The sequence below is a fragment of the Balaenoptera acutorostrata genome, chromosome 14 (assembly GCF_949987535.1).
Source record: "Balaenoptera acutorostrata chromosome 14, mBalAcu1.1, whole genome shotgun sequence".
Taxonomy (NCBI): Eukaryota; Metazoa; Chordata; class Mammalia; order Artiodactyla; family Balaenopteridae; genus Balaenoptera; species Balaenoptera acutorostrata.
The window spans coordinates 14,246,888-14,271,085 of record NC_080077.1 but is presented as its reverse complement, the minus strand read 5'-3'; the positions used below and the strand labels follow the sequence as shown (position 1 = coordinate 14,271,085).

General features: G+C 38.7%; 1 protein-coding gene across 14 annotated transcripts in view; it reads right to left on the bottom strand.

Annotated features, from left to right (window-relative positions):
- The window catches only part of SYNE1 (spectrin repeat containing nuclear envelope protein 1), a 463,872-nt gene that overhangs the window by 257,187 nt on the left and 182,487 nt on the right, over positions 1-24,198 (bottom strand). For all 14 annotated transcript variants that reach the window (XM_057527516.1, XM_057527518.1, XM_057527519.1 and 11 more), the window contains 13 exons: positions 23,307-23,534; positions 22,826-22,924; positions 21,120-21,307; positions 20,597-20,720; positions 17,787-17,953; positions 15,425-15,578; positions 13,042-13,670; positions 10,495-10,674; positions 8,354-8,504; positions 7,875-8,033; positions 6,491-6,673; positions 3,119-3,220; positions 604-807 (listed from right to left, as the gene is read on the bottom strand). In XM_057527516.1, coding sequence (XP_057383499.1) covers positions 604-807; positions 3,119-3,220; positions 6,491-6,673; positions 7,875-8,033; positions 8,354-8,504; positions 10,495-10,674; positions 13,042-13,670; positions 15,425-15,578; positions 17,787-17,953; positions 20,597-20,720; positions 21,120-21,307; positions 22,826-22,924; positions 23,307-23,534 — 2,568 coding nt within the window. The remainder of the gene's footprint in view (positions 1-603; positions 808-3,118; positions 3,221-6,490; positions 6,674-7,874; positions 8,034-8,353; positions 8,505-10,494; positions 10,675-13,041; positions 13,671-15,424; positions 15,579-17,786; positions 17,954-20,596; positions 20,721-21,119; positions 21,308-22,825; positions 22,925-23,306; positions 23,535-24,198) is intronic.

The following is a 24,198-nucleotide window of genomic DNA, read 5'->3' as shown; positions in this document are numbered from 1 at the left end:
GGCCTCTCACTGTCGCGGCCTCTCTTCTTGCGGAGCACAGGCTCCAGACGCGCAGGCTCAGTAGTTGTGGCTCACGGGCTTAGTTGCTCCGTGGCATGTGGGACCTTCCCAGACCAGGGCTCGAACCCGTGTCCCCTGCATTGGCAGGCAGATTCTCAACCGCTGCGCCACCAGGGAAGCCCTCAACCATTTTTTAAAAATATATCCCTCTCAGGATGAAAGCATTCATGCTGACCAATAAAAGTAATTAAGTGATGAAAACTACTAGGCATTCAAGTTTGAAAATGTGTAGAAATTCAAACAGTTCTTCTATAGGCTCCCACCTTTTTATTAAAAAAATATCTTAACAAGTATAACCTATGAGTAGGTCCTATAGCAATGCATGCTTTCTGTTTTTAGAATATTTGTCTTTGGTTTCTTACCACCTGCATTCAGTTCTCCATCTGTTATTTGCTTTGCTGTCTCCTATATCATGAATTAGTTGGTTTGGTGTTAACATGGGTAATTGAGAACAGAGGCTACATTTTTATTATAGTCACCGAAAAACAGGAGAATTAATATTAGTATTGAAGTGTAAACACTTAGTGACAGTTTAGGACTTACCTTCACTTTTTTCAATCCTTCACAAGTCTCAGTTCGGGCACAGTTCATCAACGATTCTTCTAGTTTTGTCAGCCAGGTTGCAATGTCATTAATAAACTTCTCCACTTGTGCACTCTGAGAGGTGAACTCTTTCAAGGTTCCTTTTGCTTCTTCAGTAATTTCTTTGGCATGCTCCAGTTTCTGCCTTAAGTCGGCTTCTATAAACTAAACATAAAGTAAGATTGCATTAAAATCTGTGAAGACCAGAGCACTCGTTCAGTAGGATTCCATTCACGTGCAGCTTAACTGTAAAAATCGCAGAAGCCTAACCATGGATGCTAATTCAACTTTTCTAAGAAGGAAAATCAGCAGGTACAAGTTGCTGAATATCTTACGTAATGGGAAAATGGAAAGAGTGAAGATTACTGTTAACACTGGACTTTTTAAAGGGGAAGCTTTGACTGAGGTTCCAGGAAATCCACGAGATCCCATTTCAAAAGCAGAGCTAGACCTACACAGAGTAACCAAGCCGGGGACCAAAAAGCTGTTCTTCATTCTCCCTGGAAATACCCCCTTTTCGCCCTGAAGTAGTCGCTAATTTGAACAAACACCACGTGGGGATTTTATAATGAAGCAATGTCATTTTTGTCTCCTGTTTAAAATATTCGGTGAGGCTAGTTCTTCTCTCCTCCCTGGGTGATGGATTTTGGGAGGCCCTGAACTTCTCTGGCCCCACGCATAATAATAAAAGGACTTATAATCCTGACCGACTGCAAAGCAGTTTCAATTCCTCAGTTAGAACACCTAGTCCCATTTAATAATCAAAACTTTGAACTGAAAGCTAAGACGTTTTTTCCTATCCTCAGCTCAGACCAGCTGCAAACAGGAAGCCTCCAGTGGGGAAAGGGGCCAAGTGCCTTTTTTTGTCTTTCTTCACATTCTTTCTACTCCCTGACTTTCTACAGCCTCTGACCCCTGCAGGCTTGGACAGGCAGGAGGTGGGTGACCACTCCTGGGAGCTGGCATCTCTGCTCTCCGGGCCGGGTGACAGTTTACACTCACTTCTCTCACAGGCCTCGTGTGTGGGGTTTTCTGAGACTTCCCTCACTGCTGCCACCTCCCACTGATGTCCCCTAGATGCAGGCAATACAGTCCCGTCTGGCTCTTCATTTTCTCCTGGTGCAGCCTGTGGGCATCTCTTTAACTCCTAGCTGCCGAGGCCTGTTCATCCCCCCAGAAAGCCTTCTTAGGTACCTTGAGATGCACACAAGTAATGCTCTCCTCCTCCTTTCCTTTCATAATTCATTTCTGGGCCAGAGGTCACACGCTGGCATTTCATCCCAGATGACTCTGGGATGCAGGCCACTCAAAACAATCATTTCTCCTTTGGCAAATACATCAGCAGTCAGCCAGCCTGTCTCTCACCCTTAAGGTCTTACGTGGTGGGAGTTAGATACTAGACTCCTGTGTCTGCCAACTGCAGGGGGCATATGCCACGCTCTCTAGACGGTACCGTCAAAATCCTTCTCATTTTGAGGTAAGATGCAGGCGCCCCCATACTTCCTCCCTGAGTATAGGTAGGGGTGTGTGTGTAAGAGAGAAACCGGAGAACAACAGAAGCTCTCTCTCAAAACCCTGCCTCCAGCTTCACTCTGGCAAAGTCCAGCTGTTACCCGCTTATGCCCTTGATATGCACAAGCTCTCCTTTTCAGTTCTGTGGATGACCAGCATCGCTTTTGCCTATTCTTGCTTCAGGTGAAACTTCTAACCTTCTGGTACAAGTATATCATCCACCAATGATACTAACTGATAGATACACAGCCTTGGGTCAGAGCAAAAGTATAGGTGATCAAACAAGATTGGCTTGTTAGCAAGAAACAGTAGATAAAGAAGAAATAGGAAGAGAGAAAATGAGGGCAGCAACAAATAGAGAGCTTAAAGTAATGAGTCAGAACCCCTGGCCCCAAGCCCGGTGCTGGCTGCTCCCAGGCTCCCTCACTGAAGCCGCCCAGTTTGCCTGGTCAGACCTGGTCCGCCTGGCCTGTCTCCTGGTACCTGTGGATGTGCGCCATCTAAAGGGCCTTGAAGGGACATCTGTGATCCTGGTCCCTCCAAACGCCATTACTCAGTAGATGGATTCGAAAAATGTCAATAAGAATATCAATATTCATAAATGTGGTTTCTGTGTCTGTCTAGGCTTAAGACGGTCCATGAGGCAAGTTGGATGCTACCACTTCCAAAATTTAGTAAGGAAAAAAGGAACTAATCTTATTATAATATTTGAGTTGGAAATATGCTATTAATACTAGCACAAGGAATTCTAAAAATGTTAATATTTTAACCCCCGTATCTGATAACGTCTACGTGCTTTCTTGGAATTACTACAATGATAACAATAAGAATATACACGTACATATACATATACATGTAAATAAATACATAAAGTGTGTGTGTATATATATATATGGACATATATATACACTTTTTTGAGAGTGTGTAGTATATAGAGTTATTACAAACTTGATTGAGTGCTTACCTGAAGATCTGGTGGTGTTTCTGGATTTTTAGTTAATTCTTTAAGATCATTAACTTTGGAATGAAGTTCTTCTAATCTCAATGCTCTCTTTTTAACTTCAGACTGCAAAATAAAAGACAAAGGGGAAAAACATAACTAATCAAAACACTGACATGTTATACTTGGCATTTAATAATTTCAAGCATTAACTCTGTCAAAAAGCCCCAACTTTAACCCAGGGTAAAAAAAACAAAACAAAACAAAACAAAAAACAAAAAACTAAAACCAAAACTCTGCTTCATTTTCTGAGGACTCTCATTATTTGTGAACGTGTAAAAATGTCACCATTAACATTCACTGGGAATGTGAGGGAGTATGCAGAACTTTTTTTCTTCCTACTCTCTTTAATTGGAAAAAAATGCTCCCGGAAAAAATTAAACATTAACCGAAAGTCTTGAGTCAGCGGGGATTTTCAACAGACTAACTGTCGTTTATTTATTAGCATTAATATCATTGGCTAGTATGGCAGCATTAAAGTCTTGAGAAAGCATTTCAAAACAAATACACATCAGGAGTGCCTCTTAATTACTGTAGACTATATGTAATATAGAAGAAATACTTCAAATACAAATTTAAAGGGTGGTTAAATAGAAATCAGGTTCATTAGGAAATTGACATCTAACATTTTGACTTTTGTCTTCTTTTTTTTTTTGGCACCAACACTAACACAAGAAGAAGAAAGAATAATCAATCATTATGGAACAAATTAGGTGCTTGGAAACTTCATTAGTTATCTGGGCCCATGAAGGAACATTTTTTTTTTTAATTTTTATTTATTTATTTATTTTATTTATTTATGGCTGTGTTGGGTCTTCGTTTCTGTGCGAGGGCTTTCTCTAGTTGCAGCAAGTGGGGGCCACTCTTCATCGCGGTGCGCAGGCCTCTCACTATCGCGGCCTCTCGTCGCGGAGCATAGGCTCCAGACGCGCAGGCTCAGTAGTTGTGGCTCACGGGCCTAGTTGCTCCGTGGCATGTGGGATCTTCCCAGACCAGGGCTCGAACCCGTGTCCCCTGCATTGGCAGGCAGATTCTCAACCACTGCGCCACCAGGGAAGCCCCGTTTTTTTTTTTAACATCTTTATTGGAGTACAATTGCTTTACAATGGTGTGTTAGTTGCTGCTGTATAACAAAGTGAATCCTCTACACATATACACATACCCCCATATCCCCTCCCTCTTGCGTCTCCCTCCCCCCCTCCCTATCCCACCCCTCCAGGTGGTCACAAAGCACCGAGCTGATCTCCCTGTGCTCTGCGGCTGCTCCACGAAGGAACACTTTAATAAACTAACCCTCTCAACTTAAATGTGGTATTTTGGTGCTTTGTGGACACTAACAAACCTCCTGATGCCTTCAATCTAGAAAGTGATTTAGTTGCCCAGTAAGAATTAATGAATTGCCTGCCAGGCCCACTGGCCTTCCCCAGAAGCAGCCTGGGCAATTAAGGAGTCACCCCTATGCAGCTAAGCTTCACTTCCTGCACCGCAGCAGCCAAGACACTGCTGGGCACCAGGGTGAATCCAGCTCTCTGATTTTAGTAGCTGGTGCATCACAGAGCATAGCATAAAAAACCCATCTCTGTGAGTGACTGAACCTGGACATAATGAACGTGGCTGAGGCCCACTGGCTCCCTGGATCCCAGAGGTCAGTAGTAGGCATATCCTCCAGGCTGGCTGAACAGCTGGCCCTGATCTGTAGCATTTACCACCGTTTTGAGCTACAGCATGATGTCACAGAACATGTTGGAAGCACCATACAGGTGTATACGTTCTATAGTATTTCCATCATATGGATATAATAAGTGTCAATAACTCAAGAGCCAGATAACAGTAATTGTCAAATAATAATTAGGAAGTGATAAGTTTGGGGAATTCATTACTTTCATTTTTAATACAACTTAATGGTCCAGTTATTTACAATTTAATTTTTAATAATGGTCGTGTTTATCACTGGCTCACAAAATTCCTGAAAACGTAGTGACTTTTGTGAGCTGGTACAAGCTGTGCTCCAGTACGCACCACTGTTTGAGCTGTTATGTTAATTTAACATCAAAGGTAACAACTAAAGAGACTGTGGGATCCCTCTCCTGACTGTACTCTTGGTCTGGATAATTCCCTCTACTTCTGTTTGCTCTTAGAAATAGGAACAATCTACAGAATGTTCTTTGGGTAGATACAGCTGATAACTTAGGCAATACAGATGATTCAACCACATTTTATTCAGACTGCAGTCATTCTTTCATGTGTCTGTCACGTTCCACATGTGTGCCAGGCCCAGCACTGGGCCCTGGAGCACAGGATGTGAACAGTCTCTCCCCTCACCAAGGGCACAGTCAGTCCCATGCTTTGTGAAACGGGTTACCTCTGCTCACTCTATTTCCCCTTACCCTACTTCATTTTTCATCATAGCCCAATTACTGCTTGACATTTTACATATGATATACATTGTAATGTAAATAACATAAATACCATAAGGGTAGTGACTTTGTCTGTTTTACTATTAAATTCTCAGTGCCCAAAACAGTGCCCGCCACATTTTAGGTGCTCATTGGGAATTTGATGAGCAGATGAATAAATGAATGCAAGAAATGGGAGTTTAAAAGAGGAATTTAAAATAAATTGGCCACTAGAACTTTAAAAGCCCACTTTCCGTGGAAATCTGTGACCCTCCAATCTCCAGTTTTCTTCCACTTCTGCAAAGGCAGTGGAAGAATCCAGCACCTAACTTAAGTGTTCAGGACCCGTGATAAGTACTCAGTAAACATTTTGTTTGAATGAAGAAAAAATAGATACTAAATATCATTAGATTACAAACATTTTCAATTTGGTTTTCCGATAGGAAGGTGTCATAATCTCAGATGAATGGGACAAATTGTAGATTTTATGAATCTTTACTTTTCTACTAATACTTTAAGAGCCCCAACTAAGAAATGATAAAAATGCAAAAAAGAAAACATCCCTCTTATCCATAGCCTAATCAACTTTCAAGTAAACAGCAAAAGACAGTAAAGAGTTTTATTACACTTATTATGTGTCTTGAAAGGAAGAATGAACTTTACTTTTTTTTCCCAGTGGTTTCTGTCTTTCTTTTTTTTAAATTGAAGTATAGTTGATTTACAACATTGTGTTAGTTTCAAGTGTACAGCAAAGTGATTCAGTTATACACAAATATATGTCTATTTTTTCCAGATTCTTTTCCCTTATAGGTTATTACAAAATATTGAGTATAGTATGTGTCTTGAAAGGAAGAATGAGCTTTAAAAAACAAGACACAATTTTTTATACTCTGGTCAATGATGTACCACAAGCTCACATATGAAGGTAAAGTCATTTTACCTCAAATTCTTTCAGGAATTCTTCTGCTCTGAGGCTGTTACTCAGGTTGCTGATGCTTTTGGTCAGCCGTGGAACAGAACTGTTTGCCCATCCGTCGATCTCATCTTTACTCGTAAGTACATCATCCCAAATGGACAGGCCTACTCTCAGCCTGTCCATGTTTTCCTCAATTTTCTCTGATATCTGGGATAGAAAAGAGACGCCATATCATTAAATCTGAGGCTTTCAGATGCTCTTTGCCCATCGAAGTATTAAATATGTCAATGCTTCCTTCATATTCTGACTGAAAAACAAAGTTTTACAAAAATTATTATAATCTAATTAGTGCTCCTGGCTCAAGTAAATGCTAACCATTACATAAAGTATTTCTGTCATTAGGAGAGTTGATTGAATTTTGATTTTCATCTGTAAATTGGAAAATAATAACAGGTCTATTGCAGTCTACAATAATATAACTCACTCTAAGGTTTAATTTTACAGGATAGGAGTCTAGCTAGGGCAGTACTATATTTATTTTTGAAAATGACACAATAAGCCCTTTTATTTGTAATGCTGAGGTATAAAAATGTGCATAATTAGACTTGGACATATTTATAGAATAAGTAAATGCACAGGAGAACAACCTACTCTGCATGGTTAAAGTATTATTAGTATTACTGTTTAACAATCTTCCCATAATAAGAATACCATTTTAAAAGTGGAGGCAGATAAGGTTTTCTGAAGTCCCCAAATTATTTGATTATAATATGCAAACATCAATATCTAACTTCAGTAATTTAGCTTAAGTAAGGGAATCCACTGTAGGTTAAACTTCTGAACCTAAATATTGATAATAGGGGAGCGACAGAATCACAGGAATTATGAGCTGGAAAACAATGTAAAATAAGTATGGATTGAGATGTAGAGTTCCAGAGAGATCGAGTGACTTGTTGTACGGGCACAAAGCTAGCAAATGACAGAGCAAGAACTGAAAGCCAAGGATGTAAACTACAAGTCCAGTGCTTTTCAATGCACAATTATAGTCTCATTACTTTAAATTATTATCCATTATTGTTTAATATTCTGGAAGATGTTTATCAATTATTCTTCTATTTTATCCATGATCCCAAGGTTTGGAAAAGAAAAACATTTAGAGTTATAAATATGTTATGATTGAAGCTATCAAATGAAATTCTAGAAAATCTGCCAATTTAACAAAATAAAGCAAATAATGTTTAACTATTTCTAAATTGTATGTGAACACTATTTTTTTTAGAGTATCATTTTGAATTTAGCATTAAAAGTTAAAAAAGGAAGTCACATTCCTGAATAATCCTTGCCCAAAAATGTGACTGAGAAATGTGAATATATAAACTATTCATAGAATCCCAGGTGATGAACTTACATCCAGCCATTTGTCCACAGTGCTTTCCATGTCTGTTTTCACCAAGATGAAATCACCACTGTGAATTTTTTTCAGCTCAGACAACAACTGTTTTCCTTTACTGGTAAAATCATCCAATTCTTTCTGTTTATTACACATTTCATTCTTGGCAGTTGCATGCTATGGACATAAATGTTTCCTTAATTAATAAAACAACCAGAGATATGTCAAGAATTTATAACCATTTGTCTCTAAGAAATTTAATTCATGGTTGACCTTATGCAGAAACCACTGGTAATAATGATCTATACAGATATATATAATTTTCTTGAATTGCTAGAATCCCAGGATATAAGTATTCCTAAAACAAAAGGTTGAGCTTGTCAGCATGAATTAGCTATATCTAAATATACTGACAAGAGTTTTACAGAGAATGCATTATGAGTAAAAACAAATCTACTAACAAAGTCTAATAAAATAAATACATCTTGAATTATTACCTTTGATAAAGCCCACTTAAGGTCCTCCTGATCTTTTACAGTAGTTCTGGTTACAATCACATTGCTGGCATTTTCTAGGACTTTAGTTACAGCTGACTTCAAATTCTGATACTCTCTCATTAAGTCAATAAGTCCACAGCATAGACCCTGGCTGTAATGATTAAGAAAACACATCATTTATTGTCACATATCAGGATAGGAAAGAGTTCCCCCACGATTGGACCTGATATATAACTACACAAGGGTACTCTGATAAATGCTGGAATCAAGGGAAAACTTATTTCCACCTACTGATGTCAAAAGCATTCCGGCCAATCTGACTTAACCCTAATGTCCAAAATGTTCTCCATGAACGAAGAATCCACCTAGTCATTAAAACAAAATCTGCTAAATTTTTAAAAAAATTATCTGTGATTTAATTACTTCATAGTATGTGAGTTGACGGAAGGAAACCCACTGCTCCCAAAAAAACCCAAAAAGCGAAACAAACAAAAAATACTGCTCAATAATTAAAGTACAGAGACTTCCCTGGTGGTGCAGTGGTTAAGAATCCGCCTGCCAATGCAGGGGACACAGGTTTGAGCCCTGGTCCGGGAAGATCCCACATGCCGCAGAACAACTAAGCCCGCAAGCCACAACTACTGAGCCCATGTGCCACGACTACTGAAGCCCGCATGCCACAACAACTGAAGCCCACGCGCCTAGAGCCTGTGCTCTGCAACAGGAGAAGCCACTGCAATGAGAAGCCCGCGCACCACAGCGAAGAATAGTCCCTGCTCACTGCAACTAGAGAAAGCCCACGCACAGCAACAAAGACCCAACACAGCCAAAAATAAATAAATAAATAAATTTATTATTTTTTTTAAATTAAAGTACATATGAGATTTTCTTTTCCATTTCAAGAACACAAATTTTCATTAAATATGAATCCCCCAAGAATCGTCAAATTATAAGATAGTTTTTGTTCATAAGAGTAAAATGCCTTTGAGCAAACAATTCTTCATCCAGGAATTTTTCAAAAGAAAGAGGTGTGCACTAAGATTTGGGTAAAATTATATCCTTCACACCATTATTTGTAATAGGAGAAAACTTAGAAATAACCTAAATGTTAAAAATAGGCCAATAAGTGAATAAATTGTGATACATTCTTATGATTGAATACTGTGCAACCTATAACAAATCACAATTTAGGAGAATATTTAATAACATGGAATAAAGTTTTTGTAATATGGTTAAATTTTTAAAAGCCTATATTAATAGTCTACAGTATATAATAAAAAGCTTATGTATACATAAAAAATTAAATATGAATGTTACAGATGATTTATTTGTAGTCCCCCAAACTGGAAAGATCCCAAATATCCATCAGTTGGTGAATGGATCAACTGTGGTACACCTAGTAAATGGAATGTCATTCAGCTATAAAACTAGATTGGACCCTGTGGATACATATCACAATGTGCATTGAGCTAATAAGTAAAAGAAGGTATTTAACCAAGTGTAGTAAAAACTTATGTATACACCAAAAAATGAACATGAGTGTTTAGATATGCTTTATTTACAATTGTCCAGACTGGAAAGAATCCATTTATGTGTGATTCTGAAAAAGATGATACTACAGAGACAGAAAAATGATCCATGGTTGCCAGGGATCGGGAGTGAGGGGAGGGATTGATGACAGTGAGACATAAGGGAATTTTTTCAGGTGGTAGAACTGTTACTGTGAAATCTGATAGTTGTGATATTTACACAACTGCATGAGTTTGTTAAACTTCTACAGTTTAAGGGTATACACTTAAAAGGGTGAATTTTACTGTATGTAAAACATACCTCAATTACAAACAAATACAACAAAATGAAAAAGAAAATCAGGGGTTAAGACTCTCCTGGTGGCACTTTGTAACTGTTGACAACTCTGGATTTTAAGCATCAAATTTTGTATGTAATTGTTATCTCAAGACAAGTTCCTCAACAAAGTTCCGTAGGACTAAATTTTTAACATTACTAAATAGACACAGAATACCTAAGTTGGCAAAAGATATTAAATGCTTGCTCACACCAACGCAAATCAACAGGCAATGGCCCAATGTCATAAATTAAGTAGAAAGTTAAAAACAAAAACTGAGAAGTTTTTTACTTACTTTTCATGAATTAGTTTTTTGGTGTCATCCCAGGTAACCTCTAAGCGGTTTATCTCCCTGTCGACTTCAGGTGCAAAGACTACATCTTTCTGAGCAATTTGCTTAGCTTTGTCTTTCAACCAACATAGTTCATGCTCATGAGAATTCAATTCATCTTCTAACTGATTGAAAACTCTCAACCTGCAAATTAAAATGTTATTATATCATTAATTTACTAAGGGTAGTGAACTAGTATTTCCTTTCCATAAAGCATGCATATTGGTAGCTAGAAAAGTTTTTAACACAGCAATTCATGTATATCAACGGATAAAGATGTTTTTAAAGTTAACTTTGCATAATTCAGACTGTACCTTAGAAAATATTTTAAGTCATTCTTACTATTCACCTTCAAACTGCTATTACGTTTGTATTCTCTTTCTATTTTGCTTTGGTGGTATAAGAATTTTGACTAGGGCCGACATTGGAGGTAAAGTAGGTGAGTACTTACTGCAAGGTCATTGGTAAGAAATTCTTCTGGGGACTTCCCTGGTGGCGCAGTGGTTGAGAATCTGCCTGCCAATGCAGGGGACACGGGTTCAAGCCCTGGTCTGGGAAGATCCCACATGCCACGGAGCAACTAAGCCCGTGTGCCACAACTACTGAGCCCGCGAGCCACAACTACTGAAGCCTGCACGCCTAGAGCCCATGCTCCGCAACAAGAGAAGCCACCGCAATGAGAAGCCGGCACACCGCAATGAAGACCCAGCACAGCCAAAAATAAAAATAAATAAAAAAGAAATTAAAAAAAAAAAAGAAATTCTTCTGTGCCATGAAGTTCGACTCATATTAATAGTAATATTTAAAAATAAAACTTTACCTACTTTTTGAAAAGATTACCACTAGAAAATGATCATGGGTTTTTTTGGTCCTTAATATATTAATATTTGAGTATTTGTAAAAAAAGTGGTCACAGAGAGGCAGCCACTGACTCTTCTAGTTCTTGTATTTTGGTATAGTGCTGACTATACGCATTATCCCATTTAATTCCCAAAGCAAAGCGGCCAGGAGCAGGCATTATCAAAATATCTCCATTTTATAAGAAGAGAGGTGATTTGCTCAAGGTCACCCAGTAACACATGAGTACGGTATGACTGGGATTTAATGATCAATCGATTCCAGGCAACATTTTCCGTAGCCTCTGTACAACCTTGGTGAGTTCAGCGTTGTGGGTACTGACGTGGCTCTCGAGCCCAGCCCAGGCCTCCTCCAGCAATTTTAGGATCTCCCGGTCTGCTGGAACTGAGCCTCCGAGGAAGGGCCACGCAGCACCAATCCTACCGCTTATTTCCTGGGTGAGTCATTTGCTCCTTTGCCACACTTGGCTCCTCCTTCTACCCTTACTCTGGAGGCCATTTTTCCTTCCCAAATTTTATTCCCTTTTGTAAATTTATTGCTAAACTAGTCAGATAGCTTATTGCCAATGAGGCATATAACCTCAGGGGTCATTATCACCTAACCAAAGCCTTAGCTTGATGTTTGATTCTGGTTAAAAGGAAGCAAATGGCAATGACTGTGGCAGGGTCAATATAATCTTTATCCATTATGGGCGCCTTAGCATGAACGCATTTCTGCTGTTTCTTTGCCCCCTGAAAAATGGAAGAGAAAGCAATGCTGAGAAGATGAGTGGGGAGAAGTTCTACTGAGAAGGAAAAAGAAGGTTGAAAAGACCGCTATAGTAAAAAATTACTCCTCAAATTTACTGCAGAAAAATACCTTTGACCCCTTAGCTTCTCTGTTAATCTCACCTGACAAAACCCCGACTTTGCTTAAACCCACTTCTCTGCATTCTCCACACCTCTAAGCAAACAGGTAAAAGTAGTGGGGGAGAACCAGTTTGCCAGGCTGTTTGGTTCCCCTTCAAGTGAATGAATACAAATCTCAAATGGCAGCTTATCACTTACCAAGCACCAGAGGCTTCATTCCCATTTCTCCCTATGTTTTCTCCCCACAACTTCCCGTCACTCACTCTCAACTAAAGACCTCACTCCAGGCCTTTCTGAGAGGCTAGAAGCCCCCGGGAAAAATTACTTCATATTTTACCACCAGAAATACAAATCTACTTCACTTTCTTTCTCCTCTGACTTTCATTCTTGTTACAGAAGATGAGTCCCTTCTTCTATCAGTTAAAAACTGCTTAAAAATAGATGACATGATCAATATACTCTATTGTAAATAGAGTGGCTTATACATAGCTCTTAGGAAAGTCCTTAAGGAAAACAAGGAAATTTTAATACTTCTTAAGTGTTAAAATAGTCATGAATTTTATCCTCAAAATATTTTTTTTTGGCCACAAGGCATGCAGGATCTCAGTTCCCCAACCAGGGATCGAACCCGTGCCCCTGCAGTGGAAGCACAGAGTCTTAACCACTGGACCGCCAGGGAAGTCCCCTCAAAATATTTTTAAAATAAGTAGCTAAATCTGGTGCTATTATAGTTTTGCACAAGAGTTCATTCCAGACCAAATAAAAAGTACACAAGACCACCGGCTTCCACGCAGTTTCCATTCACCTCTGTTGAAGCGCTTGGCGGGTTAGTTCTTTCAGCCGCTCTCTGTCAGTCCTTTCTTCGATGTCCTCGATGCTTTTCAGCAGCTCCTCTTTCTGCTCTTGGAAGGCTTTCTTCAATACCGCCAGGGCGTCTGCCTCACTCTGCTTGGTTCCCAGAAGGTTCTGGATCCTCTCTAATTCAAAGCAGAGATGATCAGCTGTAGTTCTGCAGGAAGTCCTCTGCTCAGAACTTCCACTTTTGAGATGGTATTGGGCTTTGGTAAGAAGGCCATCAAGACTGATGGCAGTAGATTCTAATGTTTTCACATCTCGGATAGCATCCTTGAGGTCCCTTTCTAATAAGTCAGACTGTTTCTTATTCATACTGTGGGTTGCTTCCACTGTTTGCCTCAGCCGGTGGAGAACCTCTGACAGAGAGGCATGGCCCTGCAGGAACTCGGCCAAGTGGGACAGGGCAAGCTGCCGCCTCTCCACGACCTGGCTGGCCTCCTCAAACAGCTGGTAGCAGTCCTCCGCTTTGCCCTGCAGGAGGTGAAGGTCCTCAGCGTGGCCCAGAGCACCCAGCTTCGCTAGGTGACCCTGCAGACTCTGCAATTCTCCCTTTTTGCTCTCTACTTCTGCTGCATGGTCCTGGAAGAGGAGAGAGTTAGTTATTGATTCCCCAGATACACTGTTTTACCGACACAGATATCGTCAGGATTTGTGATGTCAAGATACATTTTAAATGCAATGGATGGCATAAAGGTCAACTATGGCGAATCTTGTAGAAACATTTTAAAAATTTCTTTTGTTTTGCTTTGTTTATCTACATATTTCACATAAAGCATAACTCTCATTTGGAACTAATTCATTCCATGGAAAATAATTTCTTTGTGGATAGAAATAGTTAAAAGAAATTACAGATATGTATAATTATATACATATGTGTGTGTATACATACATCATACATATACATATATATCTTTTAAAATCTTCCAAATATTCAATTTCTTTTAACTATACATATGCCTACAATATAACTAAAATATATAGAGAATTAGTTCTATTTTAGAATTAATTTTAATTTAGAATTATTAATATATGGAATTAGCTCTATTATATATAATGAATGTTATATATTTACATTGTAAATATTACAATAATTTATTTATATACAAATTATAATATTTATATATTAGAGCTAAGCTCTATTATATATAATACATATATTTATATTTTACCTATTATAATAATTTATTTATGTACAAATTACAATATTTATGTATATATTAGAGCTAATTTTAACAGTTTGTAGGGAAGGAGTGTAAGGGACAGATGAACATTAACACCTGTTCAGAGGCAGTGAATAAGGCAGGTAGAAACCTGCACAAGTTTTAGCTGCCTTCTTTTTAAACAGATGTACATTAACCAGGGTGAGCCTATTGTATAGGAAATTTGGCTAGCTCTCAGTAAATCTGGCTTAAAATCTAGCAGAGATTTACCAATGATCTCAGCATGGTTCCCATTAAAGACAAATCATCATCTGTCTTGATCTTGACCACAGTGGCCTGAATATTCTCCTCAGCTTGACTACTAAACTTTTGAGGGCTTCTTTGAGCATTTACGGTAGAAAACTTACAAATCCACTGTCTGCCCCTTTGCGATGTAAATTTTTTTAAAACCTCTGGCCAGCTTTACAACTCAGAATATCTTTCTCAAGAATAGGGGAGCCATGCCTTTGAAATGTAGGTCATCAAGTAAAACAGCATCCCTGACTCACTACAGGAATATATGACAAAGTACTTTTCCTTCGGGTAAAGCTAATTAGCAAACCCAGCACAGAGTCAGCACTCAATAAATAGTGTTTTATTATTAAATATTGTTATAAGCTTCCTATGTAGCTTATCTCTGACTATCCCAATGCTTGATGGTCAGTATCTGATTTTTTAAATGTTTTATTTTTTGATGCCTGGATAGATATTATGTATAAATTATAAATAAGGAAAATAAATCATAAATTTTAAATAACTTTCAGGCTAAAGAGTAATTCAGAAAAACTCTATCATTAAAGCATTGGAATTCAGCAGTAGGTTTCAGCATTGGAACAAAGCAAACGAAGCTAAAAAAAGGAACATTCTTATCACTTCACCCTACAAATCATTTGCTCCACTTTGAAGGAACAGTGTCTTAAGGTGGTTGCCTGTTTTATCTGAAGTAGCTTTATCTGTTTAATTTGTCTTTATAACACATTGCCTGGACCCATATGCTCAATTATTTAAACATTTGCATATTAATAAGAAGTTAAATTGCTGTCAAGTGTTTTTTTTTTTAATGTTACATCCCTTTATAATTCAAGAGCTCTCTCTTATAAATAAATTCTTCAATCTTAAAAGTATGCACTTTACCTTGTGTCGAGAACGAGCTGCTTGATGGTCCATTATGCTTATCTCAGAAGTCATCTGTAATTCACTGAGGAACAGCTTAATCCAGACAGAAAAGGAAAGCAGCAGTTCATCAAATTGCTGGTGTTCAGCGACCACAGACTGAAGAAAGTTAATCCTATGTACAGAAAGGTGTTGAAGTTAAAATGTCCCACAGCTGGACAGAATGATGATACGTTTTTTGGAATAAGCTTAACCAAGGGCAAAAGCAATGTTGTCATACACGGACAGACCAGAACTCTTGATGTTTTCTACTTCTCAAACCCTGTTTCTCTCACACTTTTCCTGTCTCAGTTAATGTGACCGCCATCCACCCAGATGGTCCTACGGGTCACCCTTCAACCCTCCATTTCTTTACCACCACATCTGATCTACGCTGATCCTGTTAGCACCCCCATCACGGCACGTTCTCTGCTCTCCTCTCCGCTTCTACATGCTCGTCTAACTCTCTTCATCTGTCGCCTTGCCTCCAACTGCTGCCACACTGGCCTCCTTCCTGCCACCATGGCCTCCCTTCAATCCATGTTGTAGGTAAAAGCCAGAAATGACCTTAATGTAATCAGAACATTCTCTGCCAAGCTTAGACACAGGGGCAATTTCCTGTTGCACATAGGAAGGCAAAACTCCAGAACTCCTTACCGTGGTCTACGAAGGATCCCACGTAATCAACTCCTCTGCCCTCATCTGATACAGAGAGGCCTCACACTGCCACTCATCTCTGTTTCCTCAGTATCCCAGCTCACTATTGTCTTAGAGACTTTTGCCTGTATCCTTTGCCCCCAAAGTACCATGAATCTGCTTCCTACACAGCATCTGGATCTTAATAGATGTCACGTCCCCTGAGATGTGGCTTGGCCACCCAATCTACGGTCCCTGACATATAACCCTATTTTATTGTTTTCATATTACTGAACATCACCGGAAACAGTCTTGTTCATTCATTTGATTAATGATACATTTATCCTCTCCCTCACTGAATAAGAGACTGGACTTTACTTGCTTTGCTTACTGCTATATCCTTAGTGCCAAAAATGGTGCCTGGGATATGGTCAGGGATCAATCACTGCTTGTGTAATAAATTAGACTGATAAACAATAGGTGATCTGAGGTCAGAATCCAAAGCTGGCATTAAGAATAATACCTTAATCAAATATTAATATTTGTTACAATGGCTCATATCCAAAGTTCAACTTTTTAAATAGACTTTCATGTTTTAATCCTTACAAAACCTTCTACACATTATCTTTACAAGCATACATTATATTTTGAATGCTTTTATACATTTGTTTCATTTTAAAACCCTTTACTTTCCCTCTGGGAGACAGGCAGAAGGCAGATCCTCCTCTATTTTACAAAAAATTACTCATCTTTCAAGAGTTTGGCACCAAAGCCTTTTGTCAGCCTTTCATGAACCCATTCAAATGTCCTTTCTTTTTGTTCCCATAATATCCTGTGCTCACCTCTCATTGGATTTCTTGTTATTCCCATGCTGATCTCTAAAATACTTGAGGTCAGGTTTTATTTATTTTTACGGTTTCAGTTTCTGATATGGTGCCTTGTACTCAACAGGTACCCAATAAACATTTGCTAATTGAATAAATGAACGAATAGACAACAGAACAAATACAGGTTCCACGGAGGTAAACAGCAGAACTCTGTTTACTGTTGCTAACCCCAGCACTCAGAAGAGTGCACTACTCATTCTAAAAACTCAGTAAGTATTTGCTGAATAAATAAATTAAAAATTGACTAGAAAGGTTAAATGCCTTATTCAAGATTACATGGGTAATCAATACCAATTTAAGTCAAAATTTTGTCTTCTGGCATCTTAGAAAGGTATAAATGTCAATTGTTAATCATCTAGTCAATTAACATTTAATCCATTTTTGTCTCCTTTTAATATAATAATAATTTCCCTGCTCTCTACTAAGATCTATATAGGAATGAAATGGAAAAAAAAATACATATCCTCTGTTGAGAAATATCATGTGAGGCAAAATTTTAATTATCTTTTTTCTCCTGCACATAAACAGCTTGGACAGTAATAATACAAACCCGAGTAATCCTATGCTCTTCAATATTGTTCAGCTAATTTGATCATTTGCCCTGATTGCAAGACTAAAATTTTGAATTGAGGTTCATTAGAAATACTAATTACTAAGCACTTTGATTTTTAAAATGATGAATAAAGTAGTTTTCTTCCCTTCTAGAATTATGTCCTGAATAACTGGGTTAAATAAAAGTAAACAAAGCTAGGCTTTCTTAATTTATATGCTCACCATTTAAAAAAATGAACAATACTAGAAGCTTTTTTTTGAAACCAAACCTTTTGCTAATTATCTGAGGCAGATCTCTCCATCTCTCATCCAGATGCTCCAAATGTAGTTTCATCATTTTCACATCATCTTTGGAGGCCACTGAGAATAGGGATTCCTTTAGTTGCAATAGGTTGCTGTAGTTTGAGGCCTGGGATACAATTTCATTTTGCAGCCCCTGAGAAAAAACAGAAAGGATTACAGATCTCATCCCAATGAGACTGACCAGGAAGGACCATGTGACACAGGGGATTGCTATCCAAAGGCTTTGTGTTCTTGCAAAACGGAGGTCATTGGGACCAGGCTAAAAAGGGTTTTTATCCCTTGATTTAGAAATGGATCTACTTGACCTCTAATGCAACATTAAAAATGCTTCTGAAACCTGAATTAGTTTCCCAGTGCCTGGGTTATATTAAGTTAGGCAAATTTAGAAGCTGTAGAATTTCTTTCATAATAAAGAAACTGAGTAGGTGAAAAGAATCAAAGAAAGACTGTTGCTGAAGAAAAACAAAGCATATCTAACAATGACAGAGGTACAATTCTAGGTACTGGGAACACAGTGTGTCTCTCTGTTTAGAGACTACATTAGGCCAAACCAGGGAACTTAAAGGGTCTTCATTTTACTTTCGTGCAACAGAACTACTTATTTTTAAATCAGGCAATGAATCTCTTAGGTGATGTGAGTGGTGCATAAAAGCTGTGGTCCCTACCTAACACGAGATAAAAGATAAGCACTGTATAGACAGTGGTAGCACGGCACATAGTGGATGCTTGTCAAAATGTTTTCTTTCCCCTCCCTAGTGAGGCCACATGTGTGATACAAGCAAAATTGCTACAGGCATCAGAGGAAGGAGTACACAGTCTATGGACAACAGGAAAGACCTCAAAGCAGAACCAGGACTTAACGCTGAGCAGGATGAAGACACAGGCCAGGAGGTGGGAATGTACAAGGAATGTTCAGACCATGGTAGGGAGGCAGCTTGGCTGACACAGTATCTGGATGGGGGCCAATCTTGGTCCTCTAATTTGTATAGCACTGTTTTCCACATAGAGACATGTAGGAATACAGTTGTAATTTGTTTATTTATTTAGTTACTGATTTATTTATTTATTTATGGCTGCTTTGAGTCTTCGTTGCTGCGCGCGGGCTTTCTCTAGTTGCGGCGAGTGGGGGCTACTCTTCGTTGCAGTGCGCGGGCTTCTCATTGCGGTGGCTTCTCTTGTTGCGGAGCACGGGCTCTAGGTAGGCGAGCTTCCACAGTTGTGGCTCACGGGCTCTAGAGCACAGGCTCAGTAGTTGTGGCACACGGGCTTAGGTGCTCTGCGGCATGTGGGATCTTCCTGGACCAGGGCTCGAACCCGTGTCCCCTGCATTGGCAGGTGGATTCTTAACCACTGCGTCACCAGGGAAGTCCAGGAATACAGTTTTATATGGGCAGATATCTTTGTATCATTTTTAAGAAAAGGAGCTATGACTTCCCTTCTTAGAACAGCTCACATTGTATTTATAAGATAAACACTGGATTGTGGACTGAGCATTGCCCTTTATCCTCAGGCAGGACAGTCACTGGAGGTTTCTGAGCAGGGACTTTTTGGGAGATGAATGCAGAACATTGGTGTTTAACAAACTAGAAAGGCAGGAGAACCAACAGCGTGAGAAACCCTCAAAGTCAAGGTAGGAGAACATGTGAAGATGGGGGAATAGGATCAGATGCTACAGACATGCTCTGATGGAGTTTTTTTTTTTTTTTTTTTTTTTTTTAAAGTTTTACTTGATTTTATTTATTTATTTATTTTTGGCTGTGTTGGGTCTTCGGTTCGTGCGAGGGCTTTCTCCAGTTGCGGCAAGCGGGGGCCACTCTTCATAGCGGTGCGGGAACCGCTCTTCATCGCGGTGCGCGGGCCTTTCTCTATCGCGGCCCCTCCCGTCGCGGGGCACAGGCTCCAGACGCGCAGGCTCAGCAATTGTGGCTCACGGGCCCAGCTGCTCCGTGGCATGTGGGATCTTCCCAGATCAGGGCTCGAACCCGTGTCCCCTGCATTAGCAGGCAGATTCTCAACCACTGCGCCACCAGGGAAGCCCTCTGATGGAGTTTTTACAGAAGCAATTACGAAAAGTAAAAGAACTTAGTTTCCTCTTAAACATTTTGTAAAAGGTGATGGGAGAAAGTTGGGGTGTAAATCTGTTACACAATAAATATCTTTTGTGAAGCAATATTGCCTGTTGAATTTTCTGGCACAGATAGCATCGCTTAAAGCAAGTCATTAATCTCCAGAAATCAGTAACATTGTCTGTAGTTTCAGTAATACTTAAAGTTTATTTTAAGTATAAAAAGCTGGCTTCTTCAAGAATGTAATAAGCTAGTATTCTTTATCTTTCTATCTTCTGCATTTGTGCTTATTCATTTTTTGGTGTCTTGCTTGAAAATAATCATTACTGTGACTTTTTTATTACCAAAAATTCATACAAATGCAAAAGTAGAAGGAATACAGCTATTACCCAACTTCAAAAATTATTCACTGATGGTCAACCTTGCTTGTTTCATCTATGTTTCTACCCATTTCGCCTTCAACTCCTCTGCCAGATAATTTGTATTCAAGTGCCAGACATTATGTTACAGGATTTTCTAATACATCATGGAAACTGATCATCACAAAGTTCACCGTGACTTTGTCTTTCAGGTCAGGGCTGCTCTTCTTTGCAGGATCATGAAATGAAAACAAGAAGTTAAGTTGAAGAAAGGATTTCGTACTTGATTTTGTTTAACAATGCAACCATAACAAAGAGCATTTCATTTTCCTCTCACTTCCTTGAACTTGCCTGTATTAATTGAAGTTCATTCTCCACCTTGACTCTGTCTGCAGAAATGTTGGCTTCTGGGGAACTGGCTATAGCTTCACATTGCTCTAACCAAGTCAAAAAGGTAGACAGTTCTTTCTCTAGCCTACACAAAGCAGAGATAAGAAACAAATTCATGCAGAATTATCATACTTGAAAACTAAACTTTTCTGAAGTTGAGGGGTTCAACAGTAACCATTATAAATACCACAGTGTTTGTTGTCTTTTTCTAGACGTGAAGGTGCAAAAACCACTCCTTTCATGTTTGTGTATGAACTTGCACATGTGTTTAGATGTGTGCAATGTGTAAAGATACTCATACATCCCCTCCACAATCAGGGATCTTCATCTTATAATGAAGATCAATGTCTTCCCATGGTAGGCACATGAGGTGATGAGTTTTACATGTGGGATGATCATTTCCCATCACTTAAAGTCCAGAATTTCCTATTTAGGAGTAGCTATTGAAACCCTGGCTGCCAACTGGAGAAGGAAGGCTGCTCACCTCTGCCAGTGGGCCAGCAGCTTCTCGAGCACAGTCTGTCTCTCCTTAGTCTGACGCAGCAAACACTCATAGTTCTGCTGCAGGGCTGCAGCCTCCTGCACGGAGGAGTCTCTGTTAGAGACCTTGTGGGCGCTGGCTGACAGGCCAGCCACCGTGCTGGTCAGGGATTCCAGGGCCTGACAGAGATCCTGATGCGAGAGCAAAAGAGTTCCATGAATGCACAGCATCAAGAAAGGAGACCTAAATTTTTCTTTGAGACCCTTTATCACCAAACGTTGTCCCAAAGGCATAATAAACAGCAGTGGTACTAAAAAATGTCCCTGCCCATGATTTTCAGCAAAAAAAAGTCTCTGCCCATGATTTTCAGCAAGACATAGTGAAAGTGACAAGCAAGTTACTTCATGAATGCAGAAGTCAAAGGTGAGAATGGAGAGACTATTCCCCAAATAAGAATTTGTTGCTGTTTATCTCAATAATTACAACTTTCCCTTAAGGATTTAGAAAATTTGTGAAAATTGTTATTCATGTTATACCAAATGTATTTTAAAAAACACTACTCCTAATTTATAAGAGCTATATGCAACATGCTATAATTTTATTAAAAAAATATACAGGAAGTTATGGCTGACATAGCTGCCGTCAGGAATCCATGATAATAACAATTAGGGAACCTGAGGATGTGGCAGGCACTGCCACATTGTGTGGCATAACACAATGTGTTATGTACATTACATATATTATCTCATTTAATCTTCATAAGAACCCTAAGAGGTATGTTCTTTCATTTGCCCCCATTTTACAGATCAGAAAATCAAGATAGAGAAAAATAACTTGCTTTAGGAAATCCAAATATTAGAAACATACAATATTATCCTCTCTGGTACTCAATTGTTAACTTAGTTGTCTATTAAAATAATTCTATCAAATCTAATTTTCCTCATTTGGGGGTTATTCTTTTAAAAATTACATAAGTAACACAATAATGCATTCTTATGATAAATATTCAAACAATATAAATTCCACTTCCCCTTCCAGTTGTGCTTTTGTCAACTGTTTGCTATTACTGTGGCCCCTTTCTCTGCATTTGTGCATGCATGCACACATAATAGGGATAATATATATATATATTTTTTTGGTTTACTAATTAACACACTTCTTTTGAGTATTTCTTTGTGCATGATTCTCTTGCTTTGCTCCTTCCTCTGAATTCTGCCAGAGGCATCTATTGCTTTGCAAAATATCTCACAGTGGTTACCAATTCAGGGATCAGATCAAAAAAGCTAGCCATTGGGGAAAAGATCAGTGAGGACATAGTCTTTGCACATCTGAGTGTAGTGGGTTAGAATCTGAAATCTGCTATGCAAATATATACACATTTTTCTGCACATTTAATTTTTTATAATGTTGGCAAGAGGTAACAGGGTTTCTTAAAGCTATAATCTGAAAAAGTTACATGTTCTAATTACGAGAGAGAAATATATCTTAAATGACTACTCTTTAAAATACATTTTTAATGAAAACTTATTTGTACAGTTATATTTCTTGTGTTATATGAAGTGAATATGTTTGATCTATATTATTCCTCAAGTAACATACAATTTTTCCAATTTTAACTCTAATAAAAATATTTACTGTTTTCCTTTCAAGCAGGAATTATCACATTTCTGAGTAGATAAATAAGAAGAAACATTGAAACATGCTCTTACCATATGTTCTTGGAGAACTTTGTATGTTTCTGTAGCTGAAGAACATATTTTAATTGGATCAGCAAGTTTATCTTTAAATTCAGACACAGTCTGCTGGATCTAAAACATTGGTAATATATAAAAATGATGATGGGGAAAACATACATCAAGGCAGAGAAGGTTACTGGGGAAACAGCATGCCTATCTTTTTTGGATAACGTTCAGTGTGATGATAAAATATATTTTTAAAAAAACCCCAAATCAATGTGTTCCACTATTTGAAAGGAATATAATTAAGACCTAATACCTATCTGAACACAATATATAATGGCATTTTTATATTCCCTGAAAAAAGGTTACATATAAATGACAAACTCAGTCATCACTGACAACTTGGTAAATAATTGGCAAATTGTGTCCTTTCCTTATTCCATTATTTCTGTACAATTTATAAAATGCAAGGTGAAATAGGTAACTTTAGCATGCAAGGACCAATTGTTACCTTTTTAAGATTCTCTTCAAACTTTTGCTGCTGAGATAAATGTCCCAGGATTGTTCCTTCCAGACTCTGTGCATGTTCTCGGAGTTCTTCCCAGTATCTTATTATCTGTGTTAACTTGGCTTTGATTCGAGCAGATTCTCCAGTGGTAATAAATTGAGCAAAAGACTGAGCTTCTTCTTCTAGTCCTGTAATGCCGCTGATCTTACTTTCTATTTCCTGAATCGTGACCTAATATTTAAAACAAGAAAAATGACAATGGAGGCTGAGCAAGCCTGCCTTCCTGAAATGGTATAACCATCTGCAGAGAGAGAAAATCAGCAGACTTTTTCCTTAACTGACATTTCAACCTACTTGCACCATTAGAAAGCAGCTAGCTACAAACAAACACCATGTGTTTCCTGACCTCGTTTGGGGAGGACAGGTATGCAGACAATGTCTGAAAAATACAAACTGGTGGTGGTCATGTTCGCTGGATGGAGAATAAGGAGAAAAGGCCACCCCTGCTCACAGTGAAGCAAGAACATGTCCCTGGAACTCTTACAGTCTCTCTGAAGGTACAGAGAATTCTCTGCTTATCCTATGAGTCAAGAGTTTTGACCAACTGGTCTGGGAAGTAGTTTGTTCCCAAACTCATAGGAATGCTAATATTGGCATTCATTTAATTTTCCTAAAATGAAGCTGAGTATTTCATATTTTACCAAACTAAAAGCTTGTCTGATTCTGCTCCTACCTAAATCCAGTCTTTTCATATTTATCACCTATACTTTATGCCAATGGTTTCCAAATTTGGAATACATTAGGGTCCCCTGGCCCCAACCTCAGGGAGTCAGACTCACTGGGTCTCAGGCGGGGCCCACTTGGCAGCTCTGACAACTTCCCGGGTGATGCACTG